Here is a 24,602-nt window from a genome sequence, read left to right as displayed (position 1 = left end):
GCGAATTTTTCTTCTTCCAATGTGGAGAGAAAAAAAAATTCTGAATTAGTGCAGCCAATTCAGTTATAAAAAACAGATCCTCTGTTCGCGAAGCGTATTCCCACGCATTTCTGAATTGCGAAATTGCGATTACATTATGTTTGAATCTCGTCGAACAGGTATACGACCTGGCGGGCGGTCTCTGACCGTGGTCTTTTTTCGTTCACTCTTCATCGATGAGCCGCGTCCGTCGGTTTCTCGCGCGGTTTAGCGTACGAATTTCTTCACGCTTGGCGGAATCACCGAAAAATTTGCGGTGTGTTCATCCGAGAGTGTAAGATATAGTCCGTTGATTCGCGATTATCTAAGCGTACCGGTGGAATTTCATTGAAAAACGCATATTCGCGCGCGTCAGTGCGGAAAGTGTGCGATCGAGCGTGTATAATATTCGCATTTTGAATATTACTGCAAAGAGTTTCTACCCGGTGGAGATGGCGGAGAAGAGCGTTCTAACGTGTACATTCGAATCACCGGAAGAACGGAGGTATGAATTGCGTATGTACTTGTCATATGTCAAGAATTTTCTAAGTGTCTCGCACAGATATTCGTCAACATTTGCCAAAGAAATTTTTTACAATTAATCTTTCGAAACTTGAGTCGCGCGCGCGCACGAGCATGCATTAATACAGCCCTGCTGTTGACAGCCCGCGCAGGCTCGCATCGATCTTACTCGCTCAGCTGATGCAGTCTACGCCGCTGGAATATCGCTGGAATTTGTTCCGTTACGGAAGACGTGTTAAAAACGCTTAATAAGCATGTCTTCCGACGATTTATCATCGAGCGCGCGACAATTTTCTTCTCACAGTTCTATATAGCGTTCAATTATTTCATTATCGCTCGTTGCGTACGAACAAAGTCAAATATCAATGCGTTTAGGATTATCCGACAATTCGCAAGTGTGTATGTGCTTTCGTGTCAGGGAATTCAACACGTTATTTATGTGCTGAAAAAAATGTTCCGCGTTTTCGTAATGTAATTGACATCACCGATATGGCGCGGAATTTCTCTCTCACACGTGCCAGTCGAGAAAAGCGCCAGAAAAAACACGTAGATGGTGAGAAACGGACGGCATGTCTTCCAAGTGAGTGTGATCAATGAATTGTATTAATCGCGAGAGGAGAGTATAGGGGCAAGGGGAGAGGAGAGCGCGCGGGCTCTCCATTTACTAATAAATCTGCCGTACTAATAAATGGAGCTTTCCTCAGAGAAAAATCATGAGAGCCTCCTCGCCCTCGTCCAGCACGAGTTCCGGTTCCGTGTATGCCAGCGGCGACGATGCGTGCCGGTTCGGGAGGAACCGGTCCCTCGATTCGGAGAATGTCGGAACCGCCTGGCTCCTCCGTTCTACCCGTCCCTCGCGTGACAGATCGAGATTTCGAATCTTCGAGAGATTCAAGATAGACAAGTGAGTCGCGTTGCATAAAAATAAAAATCATACACGTTAATCATGCATAAACTTATTCGTCATTACGCTATTGTTTCCGCTACTCCCAGAAGAAATTTCGCATTTTAATATACTAGAATTATATAGAAATTATTTTACTTTTATCTTTGTGAAAAAGCACTTTGATTCTGAAGTTCTTATTAATTCTAAAGTTACTACATATCAATATATATGTATATTTTGTTCACGTAAGGAGAACCTATTACGCGGCATCACGTTTTACGCAATCGCATTACAATTATTTCGTTAAATATCACATCTATATATTTTTTCATATAAATATAGTCATCTTGAATATTTGATACACTAGTCGGATTAATATATTGCAGAATAAAATAGAATTTAAATTCAATTTTTTTTAAGGAGCATTATTTTTTTTCATATAAAGACAGCCTTTGCGAAATCAATCAATGCAATTGATTCAACATTGCAAATCAAACTATTTTTAAATATGTTAAATTTTAACATGAGACTCATAACAAAAGATCTCACATTTCTTGTCACAATCTTTTTTGACAATTCTTCATTTAAATATCGCATCAGATATAACTATGAAATAATTATCAATAAAACATTATATTTAAAAATAGTGCTTTTTATATATAATATAAATAATGAATGTATAAAATGAATAATGAAATAAAGACTAACATAAATAATAAATAATATATAATTATTTGAGTATAAGGGATAAAATATTATCCAAATAACAAATTAGATAAAAGTTTATTCGAATAATGCTCCCAATTCTGTATATAAGATTATATGAACTTACCTTGCGATGCAATTTCCTTGAGTTGGTAAGATACAGGCCGCCAATTTATCGGTAGAATCAACTTTTCTTTCTCTGTAGTTTTCTCAATTTTGATTCTTGTGTTAATTTGATAGAGATCCGAAGAAATCTGTAGATCCGTAGTCTCCTCTCTCAACGAATTTCATTAGTTGATTTGTTGGATTTTCGAAAGTATTGTCAAACGTGTCAAATGCGAGCTCCCTAATGATCTGAAATCACAATAAAAAAAACGAGAAATAAATATTATGTACTCCACAATGTATTGACGAGTGCGTCTGCAATACAACTGTTGCCAATCGGTTAACTGCGTACCGCTTTTATACATATGTGCACTATTTCTCTCTCCTTCTCTCTCCTTCACTGATAATTGCTTTATTATGCAGCACAGAAAATCACAATATCAAAATATAAAACATGAAATGACATCATATAGACTTAAAAATCATTATATCATTTGATGTTATCGTAATTTAATGTCATCGTGATTTTCTGTTTTGCTTGGGTTATAAAAAATAAATTATGCAAAATATTAATATATGCAATTTTTCTTACCATCTCTATAGATATAATATATTGAATTATTTTGTGATAACAATTTTTATAAAAACTGATGTATAAAGAAATATAAAAATTAAAAAAAACAATAAATATTTACCAAACGGTTGTCGGAATAAACAATTGCTCGAAAATTAGAGCGCGAATTCAATTTCGTCATATATATGTAAAAAATAATCTATTCGATTTTAACGAGAATTTTTTAGAAATTACATTCGACTGTACGAAAGGCATATTATTTCAATTAAAATCATTACGCATTGAGTGTGAATAACAAGGCAGTAATGAGTGTTTATTTAAGACTTATTATCTTGCGATAAAAAATGACCACAATCAATATTATATTCGCCTGATAATGCAATCTATCTTACTTTTCAGATCGCGACGTCACCTACGATTCTGCGCGATCATAATAATTGTCACCATCTTAACTGCATTCGTGATCGCTGTAATCGGTCTTGGTATTTACGGTACATCTAATAATAAGACCTGGCAAAATGATTCTCTGGTACCGCCCGATCCGGAAACTGTGCAACCACCATCATGGAGTAAATTGAGAACTTTCAAACGCGGTGCCGTTTGCGCGGATGGAGCGCCATGCGCTGTTATCGGCAAGTATGTGCACTGTACGCGCGCGAATTTTTGAATTCAATGATATACACAGGCAGCGATATACCTGACTGATTAAGTATTTTTTTTTTTTTTTTTTCACAAAGGAGTAAAAAGAAAAAATCTCTTTCAGATCGATCTTAGAACGGAATGGATCGGCGGTGGATGCTGCGTTGGCAGCGTTGATATGCAACGGACTCGTGAATATGCAAAGTCTCGGATTCGGCGGTGGATTTATGATGACCATTTATCAAAGATCTACACGTCAAGCTTTCGTTCTCAATGCCAGGGATCGCGCACCTTTGGCAGCGAATTCTACAATGTATAATGACAAGCCCGTGAATGCGTCTTTTCGCGGTAAATTTTGGATATAAAAATTTCTCCATAAAATGTTTAAAAGTTCTATTAAATTTTTAAAAATTCTATAAAATTTTTCTACATAAAAACATCTTAAGATTATATTCTCTGAGTATCATTTATCTATTTAGTAATGCATGAATTTTTTATTTTAATAGGCGCATTGGCAGTTGCCGTTCCCGGTGAACTAGCCGGTTACTGGGAAACTCATCAACGATTCGGTAAATTACCATGGGCGGATTTGTTTAAACCGAGTATCGAACTTTGTGAAAAGGGCTACACTATGACAATGGCGCAATATGATGGCCTTATATATAATAAGAAAAGTATTTATAACGATCCAACTCTGAGGTATGTATCTGTCAAATATAAATTAGATTAAAAATTATAAAATATTAATTTCATCTAAAAATTATTGCGTGTATGTGTGTAAAAATGAAATATCTTTTGAATCTTTTAGAGAATTGTTCATCGATCCTACGACTAATGAGTTTCGTAAAGCAGGATCTATCATTAAACCCCGCACACTTTGCGAAACGCTGCGAATTATCGCCGAGAAAAATGCGACTGAATTTTATAACGGCACGATTGGACGATATCTTGTCGATGATTTACGCGAACAGGGAGGAATCATAACAATGAAGGACCTTAACGAATACAGGTAATCAGAGAATTATATTGTTACGCTACGAATTTGTTTTAAAAAAAAAATAATTTTTTTAACTTCTACGCAGAGTTTTATGGGATCAACCGATGCAGACGAATCTCTCGAGCGGCATAAAACTCTTTACTACAGGACTACCCGGTAGTGGAGCTGTTCTCTCGTTTATCCTCAACGTCCTTGACGATTACGGCTTCACATCGGCCAGCATGACCGATTTTAATACGACGATCCTCACATATCATAGAATGATAGAGACCTTCAAATACGCGTACGCGTTAAGGACGGATCTAGGCGACGGAGCTTTCGTCGATATGACCGAAGTAAAAATATAAATACGATTCTTTTTTCTCTCGGAATATTAATGTTCGTTAGGATTATCTGTATCGTAATTTGATTCTTTTCAAGATACTCAAAAACTTGACGTCGAAAAGCTTTGCACGCGTGATTCGAAAAAAAATTAGTGACGAGAAAACCTGGCAGGATCCGCGGCAATATGGTTCTTCCATCTACGCTGGTGCCGAAGATCATGGCACCGCACATGTATCGGTGCTAGCGCAAAATGGTGATGCTGTATCGGTTACCAGCACCATTAATTATTAGTAAATAAATTTTTGCCTATCAATTTTCTCTCTCTCTCTCTTGTATATTATTTGAGATTTTCCTTGTACGCTTTTGTATCCAATAATCTTGCAGTTTTGGAAGCGGAATAGTCAGCAGAAGAACCGGCATTATATTGAATAATGCCATGGATGACTTCGGCATTCCGTCGAAGACCAGTTACTTCGGTATACCTCCCAGTCCCAACAATTATATCGCACCTAAGAAGCAGCCGTTGTCTTCGATGGTGCCGTCCGTGCTCGTCGATCAGCATGGTGATGTTAAGATGGTCGTGGGCGCAGCTGGTGGTACAAGAATTACCACCGCCGTGTCTCAAGTTAATATTTTAATTTAAAAGCCTTAACACTTCTGTCTATTCCTTTTATATCTCTGCTTAACAGCGTGTTTCATAAAGCAAACTGTCATCGTGTTTTCTTATTCTCAGGTGACTGCAAAGATTCTTTGGATGAAACAAACGGTCAAGGAGGCTGTGGACTCAGCGAGGATACATCATCAGCTGTTTCCATCAGAAATAGCTTATGAGTATGGAGTTCCCAAGCAGGTGATCGATGGCCTGAAACGTCTAGGACATGCCACGAAACGCTACAGGGAACGCGGCAGCGTAGTCTGCGTGATATTGTACGAAAATTCCACTATTTTCGCGAACGCTGATTATCGCAAAGGTGGTGATGTTTATGGAGTCGATTGATATGTATCATCTTCATCGGTATTCAATTATGCTCTTGCAGTGCGAAACTCTTTGTAAACCGGCTTTGTTTGGACAATGTCGATCGTTTCCTCACGATTATTGTAAGACCGATGTGTACGTGATCGATCATGTTATCGTCACATTCGTATGTTTGAAAAATCGCTACGCTGTATTGCTTTATCAATACAATCTTTAAATATGTTCTTCTTTCCAATTTCAGTATTTGTTTTTTCTTGAGTTTAACATACTTTTTGCGATATTTAGATATACAAAACGGATGTAACAATGTAAATACACAAAAATTTATGAATTTTATTTAATTTTAGCGCCATATGGTACACGATATAAATATATATTTTTTTTATACGATTCATATTTTTAGCATATAGCACAACTATATCCGCTCCATGAGACGTCCTGCTTATTGAACACTTCCAGCCTTGTTGCGCTTTTTATAGATGTAAAATATTGACGTCAATATTACTGCGATTTGCTTCCTATTTTAAAATACTCCGTACCATTCGTATGAGATACGAATACGTTTCTTCCACGATCGCACGTTTTAAGCTAATCTTTTACTTCGTGTGAAATTTTTCAATAAATTTTTTTATAATTTTATCAATTATCATTTATCATATATCGATTTTCCTGAAAAGTGTATTTTAATAATATATCAAAAAAAGATGTATATAGTACCATCATTGTTGCTGAAACTATCTTTTGTGTCCTTGATATATCATTGTGTACATCTTCTTTTTTTGCCCTTCTTTCCTTTCTTTTCTTTACTCTTCAGAATCGTGAAGCTTTTTGTATCATCGAAATGAGCTTTGGAAGAATCATACAAATATAAAATACATTAGTTATTCTCTTACTATTATCCGGCAAAACTTATATCCGAAGCTATCTAGGATTCTCGGTACATCATTATTCAAGATCACAGCTGGCTTGACACGAATGTCTTATCAGGATCAGATCGCGATCAACGGTACTTTTCATATTCGCGCTCGATATTCGCAATGTCATCGTCGTCGTCTTTTGAATTTGGTCGGTGATTTCCTTCGCTCAGCGGTTTTCATGACAAGAATTAACAAGAAAAAAAAAAGAGAGAAAGAGAGATCAGACTTTATCTTTCGTCAACTCTGCAGAGATATAGCGTATTCCACAAGTTATAATTAAACGTCGTTCCACACATACACGGAGAGAAAATATACGAGCATGATCATGTATTTCAGTCTAGTCGGAATATAATCCGTCGTCAATGCCTGACCTTGAAAATTACATTGCGCCGTCGAAAAAAAATTTGCTGTTTTGAATATAAATTATAATAATAGATTCGGGTGCGACGCTTAATTAGCACACTTGAGAAACAACGTTGATCGTTAACAAAAATATATCGGATAAAAAATCAAACAAATATACTCAACATTTTCAATTATTATTGTAACGCTTATCAAAATAACCATCATCCGCGTTAATTGCCATCATCAGAGAGATGATGTATATCTGATATTTGCGAATAAATATCGCGTATTTATATTCGTTGCAAAAACATACGCAGCTGTAAAGTGAGTGTAGAAATGCTTTCGATCTTTTCGTAATGTTAATATTCAAATACAAGATATTAAAAAAATATGTTTATAATTTTACTACCTTTTCATCGATAACTGACAACTCTTCATACTTAATTCGGAGATGAAACTTTGTAAGAAAATTCTCTTTTTTTGCCAAATAAAATTTACATGAATAAAGAAACAAAGTTATTAGGCTTCGTCATCACGTTAATTGAGAATAACAATGATTTAAAGTTACATTGTTATTTCTAAGACTCTGAGGAATTATTTAATCTAGAAATTTCATCGATGGTGCGTGTGGACACGTCTTTTACGCTCCGATAGTTTCGCTTCGCATCAAGATTGTACGATGTAGAAACGTGCTCGGCTGATACAGGTCTTCCCCTCCGCGATATATATTCACACATCCTACTTGTTTCAAGTACATGTATATGTATAAGATCGATGAACGTAACGACAAAATATTCCTCGAGATACTTACGTCCTCTTTATGAGCGTTTTGCTACGCCTTTACGAGGTAGAATAAGTCTCATACTTTGTTTACAAACGACTGGCGTGACATACGCGCTCGCTAACAAGTGCCGTTTTTTTTAACTATATACAGCTGATTTGTTTTTATTTCCTTGATTCTTTCGAAAATATATTTTTTTATCTTAACTTAATGCGCGGAATAATAAAACACTCGCAGTTCCTTTGAAAATATTTTTCAAATTTTTAAAATATATAAATAGCGAAATATACTACATACTATTTTATATAGAAAAGTTTCATTCAAAATCAAGCATGCATTATTATAATTTTGTAGCTATACCAGCATACATACATACATAGAAGGTAAAGCACCTAGACGTTGAATTATTACGTGTTGGAATTTTCTAGGCCGCGAATACCTCGACGATAGATTAGCTACGTGAGTAAATGATCATTGGATGTAAGAGGAGTATCTTATTATCGCAGTCAAATCGCGTGCACGTCGAAGAGGAGCAAAACAACTTCAAATATTATATTGTCAATAATATTCGAGAAGTATTTATAAACATTTTCCGATACATCTCAGACATAGCGTTGTTTATGATGATAATATGTGTTATATTATTTTAGTTTTATTTGATAATTCTCTCTCTCGCAATCCCGAAACATTAATTTTATTATTCGAATTTATGGATATGTGTGTAGAGAAATTTTAACCGATTGAGAGTGATATTAATAACTATTTTAAATAAAGCAGCGGCGAAGAAGTTTTTGTGAACGCATATGACGTTACACCTGAGTATACAGCCGTCGATGACATATCTAACTAATTGTGTTCAAAACGATGTGTTCTTGCTTTTACGCATTTTTAATATATGATTCGTTTGATTACATTTGTCATTTCATTAATTCTTAATATTTTGCTCAAAAAAGTAAATATATATAAAACGATATCAATTCGTCAAAATATTACGTAATAATTTTATTTATTTGCTTAGTGAAATATTGATAATTGAAATCTATGAGAGTTGCATAATTTGCCAAAAGAGTAAGAAGTTGAGACTTCTCGATACGTTATCAGAGCTATATCGAAAGATTAATGTATCGATGTATATACAAGTATTTCGCGCTTACTACGCAGTTGTGCAAAATATAGTTGCGTAAGAGATGAAAACCAGATTTTTTTTTACATTTCAAATTATCTACAAATATTACATTAAACTCACTAAAAAGTCACGAAGACATATTTTATTCAACCTTGGAATAAAACCTTCTTGAGAAGAAACTTGAACAATATTAAAAATTACAAAAATTAAAAGATTGAGAGAAATAAATTCTTAATAAATTTATAAACAAAAGTATATTTTCGGAGACACATATCAGAGTTGAATCGTTCAAGTCGCGGCAATGAAACCGGCTCTCTGGCGGCCACTGGATGCTCCACGCACGCGCGACCGTGCAAACTCCGTGACGTATATAAATCCGGTGCGACGAACGCGGTATAATCAGTGTCGAGTCGATCCCCTTTGGTGGAAGGTGGTTATCTAACGTTGATCATTTTTGCTTTGCATTGTCGCGCGGCGACCTATTTTTCACAAGCGTCCCCAAAGATAGCAAGAGCTATGTCCGAGGCATATTTCGACGAGTACGAGCACTTCAACTACGATTACGACAAGCACATCTTTACTGCACACGGCGGTAAGCAAAGGAGCAAACGCGAGGCCGTCACACATACCAATCACTTCGACCCGAGCGGCCATTCCAGAAAGATCCTTACCAAACTGATGAATACCGAGCATAACAAACGGACCGGCAAGAGCAAGGAGTAATCTGCGAAGGTGAGGCATTTGACGTTACGTTTCACTTTTTAAGTCTTATTCCGTCGTTGGCCTCGTCCGAATATTTTTTCCTTCGCATTTTTCTCAACAATACAATCAATTTACTTGCTTTGTCTCGAGCAAGAATGACGCAATCCTTGTGTTATCTCCTACAAAGAAAGAAATTGAATAATCCGAAACACACACATTCATCTCTTTATCAATCTCTTAATCAATATTAATAAATTTTTAAATTATTCCTTTTATTGAATTTTTTTTTATGCATAAAATTTATTTTTAACAATAGTCTCTGTGCCGATTTAAATTCATGTATTCTCGAAGGAAAAGTATAATAATGGAAAATAATCAAAATAATATCGCAATTTCTTGGTCATATTTAATTATGTTTATTCCTTTTTGTTTCATACGAGATTCGTAATTGCTTGTTGAAATCGTACCTTGATTTCTCAGCGGTTTTTAAAAATTTTGTAACTCAAATTTCGATTAACGTGATACTTTGTATCGTGTTTTTCCATTGTAGATTATCATACGTGCTGATTCGCGGTATTGCGTCTTACTTTTCGTTATCGATACCCATTATCTCGCTGACTCATACGATACACATATATATACACACTTATATATTTTTTTCCTTAGCTAGTACATTCACATTGCGTAAATACGCGTTTCGCGATATTATACGATTATTTCTGAAAATATTTTCAAAACAATGAAATCATTATTACCCCATTGTATGTTCCCGATATTTTTTTACATTGCTTTCTTTACCCAATCTTCGCAATTTCAGATTACGCACGTTCCTATCTTCGCGGCAGATATTGTCAAGTTGGATCTCATCTCATAGGACTTTACCTAACGCCTAAGACGACCGGGATAAGAAAGGAATATGTATATGCGTTGTACTATCGAGAAATTGCATTTAACAGTAGATTCTTACGTAATTTTCAAAACGTAAGATCGGAGCACGATAGATCATGCTTCGTCCATCTTCATTTATATATTAGAGGTACGGATTCCCATGTTATTAATAAGAATATTAAATAACATCGTACTTCAATTATTGCTTATGTTGAACCTGAAAATCACGTGACTTTCTTTTTATATAACATAGTACGATGATATTGTGTTAATTTTCATGTGTGCTATTAGATTAATTTATTAATATAAGCTATGATTAAACCTGCTTTTTTCTATTCCTATAATCATTAGATTTAATTGAATAAATCATTAAATCGTTAACTAGAGTAGTTTTCTTTATGTATGAGTTTTCGTACTCCGTGTATAAGAATTACCGCTGATCAGGATAACATCTTTGTTATCATTTGTTCTTATAACGGGCGACAATTGTCGTATCGTAACGTATTGCAGAAAACACACACTTAAAGAAGATCGAGTTGATAAGCTTCAATCAACTCGTAAGAATACACGATATTTAATGTTTAATTAGGACTCAAATCTCTCGCATATTGTGATTGATGATAAACATCAATAGAATTGCCAGATATATCTCAAGTTTTTGCGACAAAGAAATCATCTATTGTTTTGATATAAACATCAAAATATAATTGTATTGAAAAAAAAAACTATGAAATAAAGATTTATAGCTAATAAAAATGCATTTTTATTTCTTGTTCATTGTCAGAATAAGAACATCTCATATCCTGTATTTTCTTCTCTTATTAATAAGACTTTTGTTATTACATATCACAATTCTGCTTTCATTCTATTTTTAAATTAAATATATCAATCATTATTATACAATTATGATTAATGTTGATTCTTATCAAGATTTGTTCAATTAATAGAACTATTAATAAAACACATTTGCAAGTTTAAAAAAAAAATAAAAATTTAAAGCAATTGCACCAATTTTTATTTATAAGTAAATTTTAAAATTTTAAAGTTATAATTTAATAATTAATAAAAAAATTAAAATAATTGTATCAACTTTTGTTTACTGGGAATGTGACAGCATATAGCGTTGTGTTTGTTTATACATACTAATTTTTAAACAATTAATATAATAATATAATATAATATAATATAATATAATTAGTAACAAAAATATTTAGATACCTAAATATTGACAGCATTAATAGTTCTTATTAAAGGAGGGGAAGGGTTCACTGGTAATCACATTATTCTATATTTATCAAAATCCGTTTCTTGCTTTAAAATACCAGTCAGAATAAATTCCGTGGATTGTATAGTAACAGTCTTTGGTGCCTTTACGAGAAATTTTTTCGCATTTGACAAATCTTCTTCACGGGATACTATTACCGCTTTTTCAGGCCATTTATTTGGTGGACGTAATAAAGCTTTTCCTCCGCAAGACGTTATCATGTCTGCAATATAATGTCTCATTGCAAATCTGCTGCATCTTTTTATAACAATATAAAAATATGTTTTAACTTGCCTTTTAATTCTTCTATTGGTGGGGGCGCAATATTTGATGTCAATATAACAGTATAGCCATCTAGTAATCTTTGTTCCTTAGCCTTATCAAGACTTTTTCTCAATCTAAAGCCGAATTTGGCTTCGGCAACAGGATCTTTTAGTATGTAATTTTCCCAATCCAAAAATCGAGTTGCTGATTCACTGTCTTTTAACCAATTTATGGTCACTATAGGTATACCTTTCGCTAGCGCACATAAAAATTTATACGTTCTGCGAACTTTGTCAGTAACCAAAATGCTGCACTTTGCTGGATCTTCCACTTTGTTTCCACCTGTAAAATAAAGACAATTGTTAATAAAATTGTAAATTTTTTAATACTTTTTAATTTATTACTCACCTAATGTTTTAACGATATTGCTATAGTCCTCTGTTGTACCTGTAAACAAAACTCTGTGTCTCGCAGTGGATGGTGTGGAATAACTAAAAACAGATGAACTCCGACGCATTCTGGTTAAAGGCGTTGATGGGAGAGGAGTAATTTCTGTACTTATATTTATCGTTGAAGAAGTACTGTCATTGATTTTACGCATACTTCGAGTTACTTTAATCTTTTCGTTCTTTCTGATACTTGCCATTTTTGATCTTGAAGATCTAGAACTTGACGAAGTATCATTTTCTGTATTACTATTTTGACTGCTTTCATTGATTGTATCTTCTGTGGAGGAATCAAAGCTTGAACTTGCAGAATTCTGGTTGACACTAATAGGCTTTTTAAATGTTTCCTTTTTTTCCAGAGCATGTGTTTCTCCTGTGGAACTTTTAGTAAATCTCTTGCGAATTTTAATTTTCAGTATGGAATCATCAGATTGTGTATTAGAATCATCTATGAAAAATGATGTATTGCTCTCAGTGAAAACTGAATCTGTTTCGGTATCTATGTTGAGTTGTTTCCTGCTTCTCATCCTTGATTTCCTTTGAAACATCTTTGCAGTATTAGTTTCTCTAATCGATAAATTTTTGTCCTGCACATTACTCAGATTTTTTCCTGTGATCATTTCCACTTCTTGTGATTCGTCTTCTATAGAATTTATTACAGATCTTATGGGACTAATTACGACCTTTAAAACTTTGTCTTGTGATAGATTCATCTGTCTTTGTTGCACTTGGACTTGTTCATTGTTAACACTACTTTTATTCGCAGTTACATCAGCATTCATTGCAGTTTGATCATCATTAATTTTACGTTTGCTTCGTTTAATATTAGATCTTCCAGAATCGATATTCTCATCTGTTTTTAAATCTAAGGTTTTTTGACTTTCGCCTAATATAGTTTCAGGTACTGTTTTATTATCTCGGGAATACTTCGTATTTCCAATCACCGGGAAATTTTCGCGTGAGTTAATTTTAATAAAGTTATCAAGAATTGGAGATTGCCTGTCAACATCTGTTTTTACTGTGTTTCTTCGAGCCCGCATAAGAATCGGACGTGCCTCGATGACTTGATGTGCTTTACGTTTCCTCGAATTCGTTTCCTTGACATCATTTTCAATCGAATTCACTGTTCTTTTTTTCCTGACGATAGATCTCGTTTCTGGCTTCGTAGATTTATCGTAGGTCTCATTTTCCACGCGGGCTTCTTTGCGCGATACATCCGAAGTCGCGCCATTTTGTTTACTGGAATGTCGCGTGATTCTTGAACTTGAAGTTGTATGCGTAGAAATTTTCAATTCATCGTCAGTACCTAATTTCAGATTATTCGATAAATTAGATAATAGGTTGGGCGCACTTTCCTTTTTGTTGAACGTATTTCGTACGTTTTTTTTACCGCGTTTCGGATAATCGTCCCTATTATTTAACATTATTCTGTCTGCCATTTGCTTGAATCGTTTAGTTTTCATTTCAGTGTCAGAATCATCAGAAGTATCGACTTCTTCCAATACATGTTTCGTCATTTTATTAGTTTTCACATTTAAATCGGGCATATTATCAACTAATGAAATTGTCGTTTTATCGTGCTTTTGATTCGAGCTTCCGTTCTTTTCAGCGTCCTCAGCACTTTGCTTGCGTAATTTATTTCGTATAATTTTTTTATTTCTACCTTTTATTCTTTTGAGCTTTTCGTTACAAATAGTCGACGTCGATGATGCGGAAGGACTCGCTGGATTTGAGAGCGTCCCCGATATTTTAACCGCTGGTAAACGTGTTAAAATGTCATCGTCGCTCTCATATGATATATCCGACGTTTGTGCACGTTCTGCATCTCTTGATGCACAAGGTGCACAAACATTGGATTCACTCCCCGAGTCCTTTTCTACATTATCGACTTCGACTTTGTTAGGATCATTTTTCAAAATTTGTTTGTTACCTGTTTCCGACGCAGCTCCATATTTTCTTTTCATCGAAAGTCGAAGATTATTTTCATTGTTCCTGTTATTTGAGGTAGTTTCGGTTATGTTATCGTTATTTAAACTATCTGTCATTATATTAGTTTCATTTTTTGAAGTCTTTTTATCTTCTTTATTAAATTTTGTAATTGTATTATCATCAACTTTTTCATTTACTTTAGATATTCGTGATATATTAGAGTCTTGACGAGAAGAAGTTATATTCTGGAGCATAGAATCTACGAGCTCTTTCTCTCTCTTCTGTGTCTCTCTCGAAATATTTCTTTTCTGTCTTGTAAGAGTAGAAAAATGAGTATCTGAAGTTTGCAAATCAATCTCCACATTGTTTATGTTATTCGCTTCGGTATCTGGTATATCACACGGAGATTGATTGCAAGGTGTGCAATTTTTTTTTTTTAACTGCGTTTGCAATACGTTATCTGTACGCGAGCTTTCGTTTACAGTGTGTTTGTTGACAGATAATTCGTTATCACTCTGCGATGATTCTAGAATATCTTCGAGAGCCTGAGTCGATAGATGTGGTGGCTCATGAATGCTGCTATTAACATTTTCAAACATTTCATTAAGTTTTTGTTCCAGACTGTCATCTGCATCTGTTTGAAAAGATCTGATAGCTTTCTTCTGATAGCGGCCAGTATGTTTCGTTCGTCCCTCTTCGATTGCATTATTAATATCATTGATATCTGCCAAAGATTTATTTACCAAATTGTCTTGATCATGTGTGTCATTGTTGCTTATAATCTGTGTCGGCGCCATATCATCAACAACAGCGTCAGTTTCATTGATTTTCGATAAATGGTTGCTGCCTGATGAATTAGATGTATCCTTAACTGCAAAACTATTCGATTGCGTTAGTGCATCAAATATGTCTTCAGATTCAATACTCGTGCCTGGATCATTTCTATTATCTATATTGTCATTGCAAGACTTATCCGAAATGTTTAAAGATTTGCGCTGCTTTTTAACGAATTCCTCTGAATTCATTTCTGGATCATTATTGATGGTTTCCTTTGATCCATTCTTTTTCTTCGAAAGCTTGTGTATATTTTTCTCATTGATTTCGTCTGATTTCCTTGATTCAAAATCACAAAGGCGTTGAGTGGGAACGTCGAAAATACTGTTTTCATCATTGTTCGACATATTTCCGGCATTGTTATCTCTTTCCGATGATGTTTTCATATGCGATTTTGGTGTAGATGTATTAGACGCTTGTATTTCTTCCCGATAATCTTTATCAATGCCCTCGCCAAAGTATTCTAATAAATCTGATGATTCGAGCAAATGGTCACTATGTAATGAAGAAACGCAATCTTTATCGACTCCCGGTGATGATAAATTCAAAGATCCTGGGCTACTAGATCTGGAATTTGGCGATTGTGCAACATTATCATAATTGATTTTGGTTTTAATAGTTTCAATTGTGTTATCTTTAACTTTTTCATTATCATCATTAATTCCATTTTTAGTAATGTTTGCTACATCTTTATCCATATTAACTCGATCATTACTGATATCATTTACATTATTATCCATTTGAGTTTCTATATTGGATAAGTCTTCTGCAATATCTTTATTATCAAATTTTAGTGTTTCTGAATCGTTAATATTGCATTCAACTTGATCTAAAACTTTTTTTTGATTTTTATTCTTATCAATTTTGGATTTTTTCGTATTGCAATCATTTTTGCTAGTACCATCAATATAATTTTGCGTTTCCGCATTATGAATATCTGTTGTAAACCTCTTCAGTATTACATTCTGAATATTGTCCTCGCTCTTTTGAGTCTCCAGTTCGTTAATATAATTTTGCGTTTCCATATCATGAATATCTGTCACAGAGGTGCTAGTTACTTCATCTTGAACATTTAGCTTTGATTCTAGCTGTTTGTTAATTTTAGTATTTGCTTGAATAGAATATGTAGACCCATCTTTGGAAAATATTTGCGTTTCTATATCATGAATAGAATTTGATGTTATCATTTCATGTCCTTCGAATTTCTGTGTTTCTATATCAAATATACTACTAGGTTCTCGGTTTTCGCTAATATTAATATTGGATGCAGGTAATATAGTGGCACTTTGTAAATCATTGCTCTTGCTGGAAGATGCGAGAAAAATATTTTTTTTACCGATGCTTGCGGACTGGTGTTGTTGTGGACTCAACGGACGCCGAAAGACACCGTTTTGTTCGTCTCTTTGTGTTCCAAGGATAACGGATCCATCATCATTGGATAAATTATTCTACAAATATTAAAAAGGTACATTAATATACAAATGTCATATCAGAGATTAATTGTATGCACAAAATACTTACGAGAGATGAATCCGGAGTGCTCGGGATTATTGTACTCGTAATTCTTTTTTGCGATGGCGCAGGTGTTTCTGGTATCACCTTCGGACGATATGCGCGATAAATCGCGTGCACTCTACCAAATTTAATAATATTTCCATCCTTGAGTTCATATAAACGTTTAGGTAGCAATATTTCCTGTTAAAAAAAGAAGAAAGAATGCAACTATGATTAAGATTAAAATTCTTAGTCAAAATTCTTAGTTTTGATCTATTTTTAATCGCGATTTGAGAGTTGGTTTCTATAATTTGTCCTCCAGTTTTAATTTAGAAAGCACATATGATAGTTGATGAGATGATTTATATAATAAAAATATATTTTTTAAATACAAAGATAACATAATAAAACATAATAAAATATAATAAAAATATAAAATTTTATACAATTTGACTTTTGATCTCAAGAGTTTTCGCAGCATAATATTTGCGTTAATATTATCTTAAATGATTAAATCGATTTTAAATTATTAATAAATTTTGATTTCGTCAGTTTAATACACAAATGTCATATAGAACAAGCATATATATACATAGCATTGGAATTGGCTATTTTAAATTAAATTTATTTTTATATATCAAAACATGCTGAGAAACATGCAGCAAAAAGATAAAAAGAAAAAAAAGATCATATTTATAAATTTAAAAATAATCTATAAGTGTTTGTCAAATTAAATAGAATTTACCATAGGTATCATATTATAAACACATAATTAGAAAAAAATTATATAGATATATATATATATATATATATATATATATATATATATATATATATATATATATAATTGCTGAATGCATATTCAAAAAATGCAGTTTGAAATAATATTAAGTCTATCATGCAAGATGCATTAACAGAGTATATCTCTGAAACACAGTTGTTTTTGTAATCATATATCATGAAAATTGCATGTTATAGCATTTCCGCTTGATTACCCTTATCATCTTCTAATTATTTATGAGCTAATGTATATATGTTAAAGGTTATTTCTCTGGAAAGTAACTGGTCCATACATTTCAAGTATAGCGCAAAAACGTAAATGATATTATTATAAAATGTAATTAATAGATATTATTAGATATAATCTCTAAATAAAACTTTTCAAGACTGCACAAACAAATGTAACCGTAATATTTTCTTATTTTCACTCTGTTATACTCTCGATAACAGGGACAAATATTTAGATATGTATTTACATGCTTAATAAACGATCTATTATTGATTCTATCAATTGGACATTTGCATACAGGATTACATAACAAACTGTGCTCAAATATAGCATAAGAAGCGAGAAGATACAATGCAATATAAACTGAGTATATAAGTAATGAAGATATATAGTATTAATTACATTATCAAGTTTCGTCTTGTTGGAAGAATTTAGATCAGAAATCCAAGTTCTTGATCCTTGATTTATCATAGCTTCAATCACTGCGTGTATTTTCGATACTGTCTAAAAAAAAAAATTCAAATTCAACATTAGGTTTAGTTAAGATTTATTTTAGCTTGTCTGGTAACCAAATAAAAAGTTATACATATGAAATGTTAAAAGATTATATGTTATATGTTTCAAATTTATTTCAATTTTTCTTTTATAAATTCAACATTTATTTCTTCGCGTTCTAACAAAACGATGAAAATTCAGGAAATAATATAAGTTCAAAGAAAATACAATGACATCCACATTAAAAAATAGCAAACAAGAGCTTTGAATTATTCTGCAAAAAAACTTGATCTTTTTGTCTGAACTCTGCAATTAACTTTTATTAAAAAATAATGCTATCTAACTTGTATATAAATCCAAAATTTTTTTCAAAGCATAACTTTTATTTTTATTTTTAAAACAACATTTAATTAATAAGAATCATGAAAGATATAAAACTTACCACATCATTTATAACAATGTCGCAACCATAAAATCTACCGATTTGTGTAATCCCTCTTTTAATCTGATATTCATTGGAATTGATACTTAATGTTCCAACCTAAAGTAATTATTTTAACATATATAAAATATTTTATCAGAAACAATTAGAGAAACAACAGCTAGAGAAAAAATGCATTTAAATATATGCTTACTAACCAATACTGGCTCTTCCTCTTCAATAGTATCAGGAATTTTCTGAGTAGGTGAAAAATCGTCATCTTCAAAGATTTGTGTGGCTACGAACTCCATCGTTATCGAAACTGTTTATTCTAATAATAAACATTTACTTACAATAAGAATGTATATCGAAACAATATTTATGTGACATAACCTCTATCGCGAATTAATTCTGAAGTTCATGAATTTATTAGATAAACGTGCTCATGAACGCGTAGAAGTATATCATCAACGTAAATTCGTTATAAATTCGTTATAAATAATAATACAAAATAATTAATGTTAACACAAAACATTTTACATTGACATTTTCTAAACGATTGACTGATCGTACAGTCGAATGTGATTCTTCCCGCCAATCCAATCCCGCTATACATACAACATGCCATACATTGTCCCACACATACACACATGGCTGCGATCGAGGAGTACGCTTTTAGCGTTATGTGCTCTGTCCTTTTGTTCAACTTTCAATAATAAAGATAAAACGCTAATAGCATCTCTCCGAATGCAGCAAAATATTTCATTCATTATGCACACTGGAATAAGAATAAATAAATAAAAGTAAATAAATAAAAAAAAGTATTTACAAAAAAAAAAAAAAATACATTATTTGCTGATACATACAAAGCATACGTGTATGTCCTTAATAAATTAAGGATATTTCTATTATTAACAAATTAACAAATTTAACATCACAAATTTGTCTTGTTATTTTATCAGAATATGTTGAAAATCATACAGAAGATAAAAAGAAAAAATCATACTTGATAAGATGATAATTCAAAAATAATCTCTAAGTGTTTATTAAATTAAATAACGTTTATAGTTCATAGATATCATGTCATAAATAGTACATGATAAGAATAAAAAAAATTTATAAGTGATTGAATACATCGGCAGAAATGCAGTAATAAATGCAGTAAAAAATGCAAAAATAAGAAAATGACATTATATCTTTCATGCAAGCTGTATTATCTCCGAAATACAGTGCTAATATTTTCGCAATCATACATTTCGCGACAAAATTTCCGTGAGATTGCCCTTATCATCTTTTTGTTCGTGCTAAATGCAATATTTATTTATTATTAAACAATTCTCTTTTAAACTGAAAGTAGCTGATCCATACATTAGAAATATATCGTTCATTGCAAAAATAAATGACATATAAGATGTAATTTCTAAATAAAGGCTTAAAAAACTGTACGAACCAATGTAATAGTAAAAATTCTCTTATTTTCACTCCTTTAGATATGCATTTATGTGTTTTATGAACGGTTTATTAAACATGATTCAATTGGTCATCTTTGCATGCGTAAACAGAATTACATAACGACAAACTATGCTCAAATATAGTGTAAGAAACGAAATAATACGAAGCGATATAAACTGAGTGTAAATAATAAACATATACATACGTGTATTATCAAGTTTCGTCTTGTTGGAAGAATTTAGATTGCAAATTCTTAATTCATCATAGTTTCGAGATCACTGCGTGTATTTTCAATACTGCCTAAAAAATAATTCAAATTTATTAGGTTTAGTTAAAATTTATTTCATCTTGTTTGATAACCAAGTAAAAAGTTATATATAACAAAATGTTAAAAGATTGTATGTTATATGTTTTAAATTTAGTTTATCTTTCTGTAATAAATTTATTTATTTTATTTTTAAATTTATTTAATCTTTCTTTTATAATTCAGCATTTATTTCTACATGTTCTATTCATCAAAACAATAAAAGTTGAGCAGAAAATACATCTTATAACGAGAATGTTCTTTCAAAAAATAGATTGTTATAAATTTTTATTATCAATCTGATCTGATTTTTTTTTTTCAAAAACAGATATTAATTATTATAATTTGAAACATAGGCGATATTAATAGCATGAAATAGAGTCGTTTTCATATATATAACTTTACGCTATCAAATTGACATTGGTTTCTCCTCTTTTAGTCGCTTATCTAATTCCTGTACATAACATGAACGTATGAGTTGTGTATGTAGAGATGAGAGACGTTGATTACTGAATATAATATAAATAACTGGCGCCGGAGAAGTGCCAGTTCACAGTGATTTGTATGAAAGATAGCACGCTACTGAAAACCATGTTAATAAAACTATCCATCGTTCTGCTTTATTTAAGTTTCGCTGTATTAGCCAATTCAGATGAGGCAGCTCCAAGAGTCAAGATTCCCTTAGGAGGACTAAAGGGTTATTATAAGATATCACAGAATGGCAGAAAGTACGAAGCGTACGAAGGGATTCCTTATGCCTTGCCACCTATTGGAAAATTAAGATTCAAGGTACACGCATATAATCTGATAATAATTCTCGATTTCAACGTTTTTTGCAATTGTATCTTGAAATGATATTCCATAAAATAAAATGGGACACAATCGTGACACAATAGATACTCATAATTTTATATTTGATCAAACATGTTGAATATTCCATTAATTGTTTTTTGTGATTTGAAAACAATTTTTATTTTTCCCTTATTAAATGTTCATAAAAAATGTTAAGAGTAATTTAGAGTATTTTCTCTTATCGTTTTTTTCTTTCAGTCTCCTCGACAAATACCAGCATGGATCGGCGAATTATCAGCTACGAAGTTCGGTTCTCCGTGTATTCAATATTCCCAACAGCCTCAAGATCCTACAGAAAAGGTTGAGGGTGCCGAAGATTGCTTGTATTTAAATATCTACGTTCCAGTACGGGAGAAGGCGGAAAATAATATTTCTATGCCGGTATTGTTTTGGATCCATGGTGGTGCTTTTCAATTTGGTAGCGGTATGTTATATAACGCCAAGTATTTGATGGATAGCGACGTCATATTCGTCACGATTAACTATCGGCTAGGATCGATGGGTATGTAATATCATCATACAATGTAATATGGAATCATCTCAACATTTCTTATTAAAAAAAATATATATACAATATTTCCGCATATTAAAATCTATTTGTCCAGATGTTAAAATGCAAATGATAGAAAATTTTTGTTTTAAAACTCGTTTTGTTTGTCTTCTCATGTTTCTAATTTTTTGTCTTAAATCATAAAAAATATTAGGTTTTCTCAGCACGGAAGACGAAGTGATTCCTGGCAACATGGGTCTAAAGGATCAAAATATGGCCCTTCGCTGGGTATCCGAAAATATCGAGTGGTTCGGTGGCGATCCAAACAGAGTGACCTTGGTTGGTTTGAGTGCCGGTGGTGCAAGTGTGCATTATCATTATTTATCGCAAATGAGCGCGGGACTCTTCCGAGGTATTTTTACTCGATAGCACGTAGCAAACACGATATGTTTACAGCAATTAAATCATTTATGGCTTATATGATTATATCATACTTTTCATTTTATCATATAGGAGGAATATCGTTCAGTGGTACAGCATTCGATTGTTGGACACAAACTGAGAATGCTCTAGAGAAGACTAAAAAACTGAGTGCTTTGATGGGGTGTCCCACAACTACCTCTAGAGATATGATACGTTGCTTAAGATATCGACCGGCTCGCGCGATCGTACAAGCTACAAGTGAATTTATGGTAAATTTTGTTTCATAATTTTGGAAAAAAAAAACATGATTTTCTTTCAATATTCCATAATTTTGAAAAAAGAAACGCGATTTTCTTTCAATATAGAAAGAAGAAAATTTTGATATCTGTCCTATGGTTTTAGCCATTCCTCTACAATCCTTTTACCCCTTTCGGGCCGGTATCCGAAAAAGCCGGCGATGATGCGCCTTTCATCGACAGGACACCAGTTGAAATCGTAAATAGTGGTGACGTACACGATGTACCTTGGATTACAGGAGTAACGAGCGAAGAGGGCCTCTATCCTGTGGCCGGTAAAGATAACATGCAAGATCATTAGTACAATGTTTTCAAATACAAACTTTTATATATTATATAAATATTATTATATTTATTATTGTAGAATTTATAGCTGACGATAAAATTCTGAAACAACTGAACGACAACTGGGATCTTCTCAGTCCGCATTTCCTAGATTTTAACTATACTATCCCTAAAGAGAAGCAAGTCGAAACTGGTCGTCTCATTAAGAAGCATTATTTGGGTACAAAACCAATAGACCGAACAACTACAAGACAACTAGTACAAATGGCGAGTGATCGTTTCTTTGTGGCCGATAGCGAAAAAGCTGCGCGAATGCAAGCTAAAGTAAATCAGAATCCAGTTTGGTATTATTATTTCACGTACAGAGGAAAGCAAAGTTTAAGCGATTCCATGAGTGGTACCACTGAAAATTACGGTGAGTCTATCATGAAAATTATTGTTCTGGAAATTCGCATATAAAAAGAAAGATATATTTACAATTCAAAAAAGAAGAGTTTTATAAATGTAATATTTTATGTTTTTTATTTAGGGGTCTCCCATGCCGATGACGTATTGTATGTATTAGATACTCCCTGGATGGATCCAACAAAAACGCAACAGGATCGCGATATGCAGAAACACTTAATCGACTTTTGGGTATCTTTCGCCACAGATGGGTAAGTGCGAAATATCTGCATATCATGCACATATCAATTTTCATTGTTGAAATTTTTTCAGAATTGCAAAAATAGACAATGTAGAATGGCCGAAATTAGATCCTTCAAAGAAGGAACTTCATTATCTGCATATTGCTAGCCCTACTAAGATTAACATGGACAGCAATGCTAATTTTGGAGAGAAAGAATTCTGGAATTCAATTAAGTTCAAAGAGAACATATTAACATCCACATTAAAAAATAGCAAAGAAGAGCTTTGAATGATTCTATGAGAAAACTCGAGCTTTTCATCTAAACTCTATGCAATTAAGTAATTTTATTAAAAAATAATGCTAATTAATTTTGTATATAAAGCCAAAACTCTTTTCAAGACAGATCACTTTTTCATTTTACTTTAAGATCGATATTCAACTAATGAATCATAAAAATCGTAACTTTAGAATTTATCACATCATTTATAACAATGTCATAGCTATCAATCATACTGATTTTTGTAGTCCCTCTCTTAATCTGATATTTATTGAAATCAATACTTAATGTTCCAATCTTAAATAATTGTTTAACGAAACAAAATGCCTCAATTGAAAACAATTATGTAAGTAATGTATCGTTTAAAAAGATGTAAAATATAATTCAACAAACTCATAAGAAACTAGCAAAAGAAATTAGCAATTAAGATATACAATTAATAATTTGTTAAAATTATAAATTTGTTATATAATATATAGCTTGTGATTTAATGAAATTTTTTTTTTTGATATTTAATTTCGTAATAATTTACGAAGTAACTGATGTTTAAACAACATAATTTCTTCTTATTCTTTTTTATCGTTATATCATAATACATGCATTTAAGTACATAATATATAATGTATGTTTACTAACCTTTATCAGCTACTCCTCCTCGATAATATGTGGAATTCTCTGAATAGAGAATGGTCATTCTCATAGATTTATAACCGCGAACTCTATTGTTATCAGAAATTGTTTATCGCAAAAGTAAACATTTATTCACGATAAGAAAAGAGGCATCGAAACATTTACTAATATCACGTGTCGCATCAGTTATGATTATAGTTCTTCAACCGTGTCAGTCATCCTCGCTCTCATTAGGTCTGTTCGTTTTAACTGAACTGGCTGCACTAGTTCAGAGTTTATCTTTTTCTTTCTGAAATGGAGAGAA

At 32.6% G+C, this 24,602-nt stretch overlaps 5 protein-coding genes across 15 annotated transcripts in view; 3 read left to right on the top strand and 2 right to left on the bottom strand.

Moving 5' to 3' along the window:
- LOC126853970 (phytanoyl-CoA dioxygenase, peroxisomal-like) overlaps nt 1-7,834 on the bottom strand; it is a 37,468-nt gene extending 29,634 nt beyond the window's left edge. For 2 of the 4 annotated variants that reach the window (XM_050600271.1, XM_050600274.1), the window contains exon 1: nt 2,259-2,564. The gene's annotated coding sequence lies outside the window, so the exon portion shown is untranslated. Of the gene's footprint in view, nt 1-2,258; nt 2,565-3,202; nt 3,345-7,819 lie in introns of those variants that run through there. The other 2 variants (XM_050600273.1, XM_050600272.1) reach the window with 2 other exon arrangements.
- LOC126853930 (scoloptoxin SSD14-like) lies at nt 74-6,389 on the top strand. Of its 5 annotated transcripts, none has more exons than XM_050600131.1 (10): nt 74-523; nt 1,245-1,444; nt 3,210-3,446; nt 3,574-3,797; nt 3,956-4,148; nt 4,258-4,458; nt 4,532-4,781; nt 4,867-5,060; nt 5,155-5,395; nt 5,504-6,389. In XM_050600131.1, exons 2-10 carry the CDS (start codon nt 1,254-1,256, stop codon nt 5,765-5,767), a joined length of 1,995 nt encoding a protein of 664 aa, XP_050456088.1. In that variant the 5' UTR covers nt 74-523; nt 1,245-1,253; the 3' UTR covers nt 5,768-6,389. The 5 variants fall into 5 exon arrangements, with proteins under 5 accessions (XP_050456088.1, XP_050456089.1, XP_050456087.1 ...); XM_050600130.1 differs by lacking the exon at nt 74-523 and adding an exon at nt 535-1,120; XM_050600132.1 differs by lacking the exon at nt 1,245-1,444.
- Nucleotides 7,835-9,300: 1,466 nt separating the features above from the next.
- Nucleotides 9,301-11,261, top strand: LOC126853908 (nuclear protein 1). The gene is made up of 2 exons (XM_050600053.1): nt 9,301-9,647; nt 10,435-11,261. The coding sequence occupies exon 1, from the start codon at nt 9,432-9,434 to the stop codon at nt 9,636-9,638; it is 207 nt and encodes a 68-aa protein (XP_050456010.1). The 5' UTR covers nt 9,301-9,431; the 3' UTR covers nt 9,639-9,647; nt 10,435-11,261.
- LOC126853892 (putative uncharacterized protein DDB_G0282133) lies at nt 11,114-24,570 on the bottom strand. Of its 4 annotated transcripts, XR_007688039.1 has the most exons (10): nt 24,305-24,570; nt 20,319-20,413; nt 18,880-18,992; nt 18,683-18,781; nt 18,148-18,249; nt 16,764-16,937; nt 12,442-16,690; nt 12,064-12,375; nt 11,724-11,992; nt 11,114-11,370 (listed from the first exon to the last, which is right to left on the bottom strand). XR_007688039.1 is itself a non-coding variant. In XM_050600008.1 (9 exons), the coding sequence occupies exons 3-9, from the start codon at nt 18,970-18,972 to the stop codon at nt 11,781-11,783; spliced, it is 5,241 nt and encodes a 1,746-aa protein (XP_050455965.1). In that variant the 5' UTR covers nt 18,973-18,992; nt 20,319-20,413; nt 24,305-24,570; the 3' UTR covers nt 11,397-11,780. The 4 variants fall into 4 exon arrangements, 3 of the variants coding, with proteins under 3 accessions (XP_050455965.1, XP_050455967.1, XP_050455966.1); XM_050600008.1 differs by lacking the exon at nt 11,114-11,370 and having other exon boundaries at nt 11,397-11,992; XM_050600010.1 differs by lacking the exons at nt 11,114-11,370; nt 20,319-20,413; nt 24,305-24,570 and adding an exon at nt 19,202-19,325 and having other exon boundaries at nt 11,397-11,992.
- Nucleotides 20,948-23,793, top strand: LOC126853897 (venom carboxylesterase-6-like). The gene is made up of 8 exons (XM_050600020.1): nt 20,948-21,206; nt 21,468-21,771; nt 21,974-22,171; nt 22,273-22,451; nt 22,585-22,753; nt 22,843-23,178; nt 23,293-23,419; nt 23,481-23,793. The coding sequence occupies exons 1-8, from the start codon at nt 20,982-20,984 to the stop codon at nt 23,677-23,679; spliced, it is 1,737 nt and encodes a 578-aa protein (XP_050455977.1). The 5' UTR covers nt 20,948-20,981; the 3' UTR covers nt 23,680-23,793.
- Nucleotides 24,571-24,602: the final 32 nt, after the last annotated feature.

Source organism: Cataglyphis hispanica, chromosome 13, assembly GCF_021464435.1.
Source record: "Cataglyphis hispanica isolate Lineage 1 chromosome 13, ULB_Chis1_1.0, whole genome shotgun sequence".
NCBI classification, from domain to species: Eukaryota; Metazoa; Arthropoda; class Insecta; order Hymenoptera; family Formicidae; genus Cataglyphis; species Cataglyphis hispanica.
Note: the sequence above shows the minus strand (reverse complement) of the source record. Positions and strands in the feature narration are given on the sequence as shown.

Coding starts and splice junctions, on each gene's coding strand:
- LOC126853930 (XM_050600130.1), top strand. CDS start 1,091: ATGGTGAGAAACGGACGGCATGTCTTCCAA. Junction 3,798..3,955: donor CGTGAATGCGTCTTTTCGCG/GTAAATTTTGGA, acceptor TTATTTTAATAG/GCGCATTGGCAGTTGCCGTT. Junction 5,396..5,503: donor TTACCACCGCCGTGTCTCAA/GTTAATATTTTA, acceptor TCTTATTCTCAG/GTGACTGCAAAGATTCTTTG.
- LOC126853908 (XM_050600053.1), top strand. CDS start 9,432: ATGTCCGAGGCATATTTCGACGAGTACGAGCACTTCAACTACGATTAC.
- LOC126853892 (XM_050600008.1), bottom strand. CDS start 18,972: ATGGAGTTCGTAGCCACACAAATCTTTGAAGATGACGATTTTTCACCT. Junction 16,938..18,147: donor ACAAGACGAAACTTGATAAT/GTAATTAATACT, acceptor TTTTTTTAACAG/GAAATATTGCTACCTAAACG. Junction 12,376..12,441: donor CAATATCGTTAAAACATTAG/GTGAGTAATAAA, acceptor TTTATTTTACAG/GTGGAAACAAAGTGGAAGAT.
- LOC126853897 (XM_050600020.1), top strand. CDS start 20,982: ATGAAAGATAGCACGCTACTGAAAACCATGTTAATAAAACTATCCATC. Junction 21,207..21,467: donor TTGGAAAATTAAGATTCAAG/GTACACGCATAT, acceptor TTTTTCTTTCAG/TCTCCTCGACAAATACCAGC. Junction 22,452..22,584: donor AAGCTACAAGTGAATTTATG/GTAAATTTTGTT, acceptor CTATGGTTTTAG/CCATTCCTCTACAATCCTTT.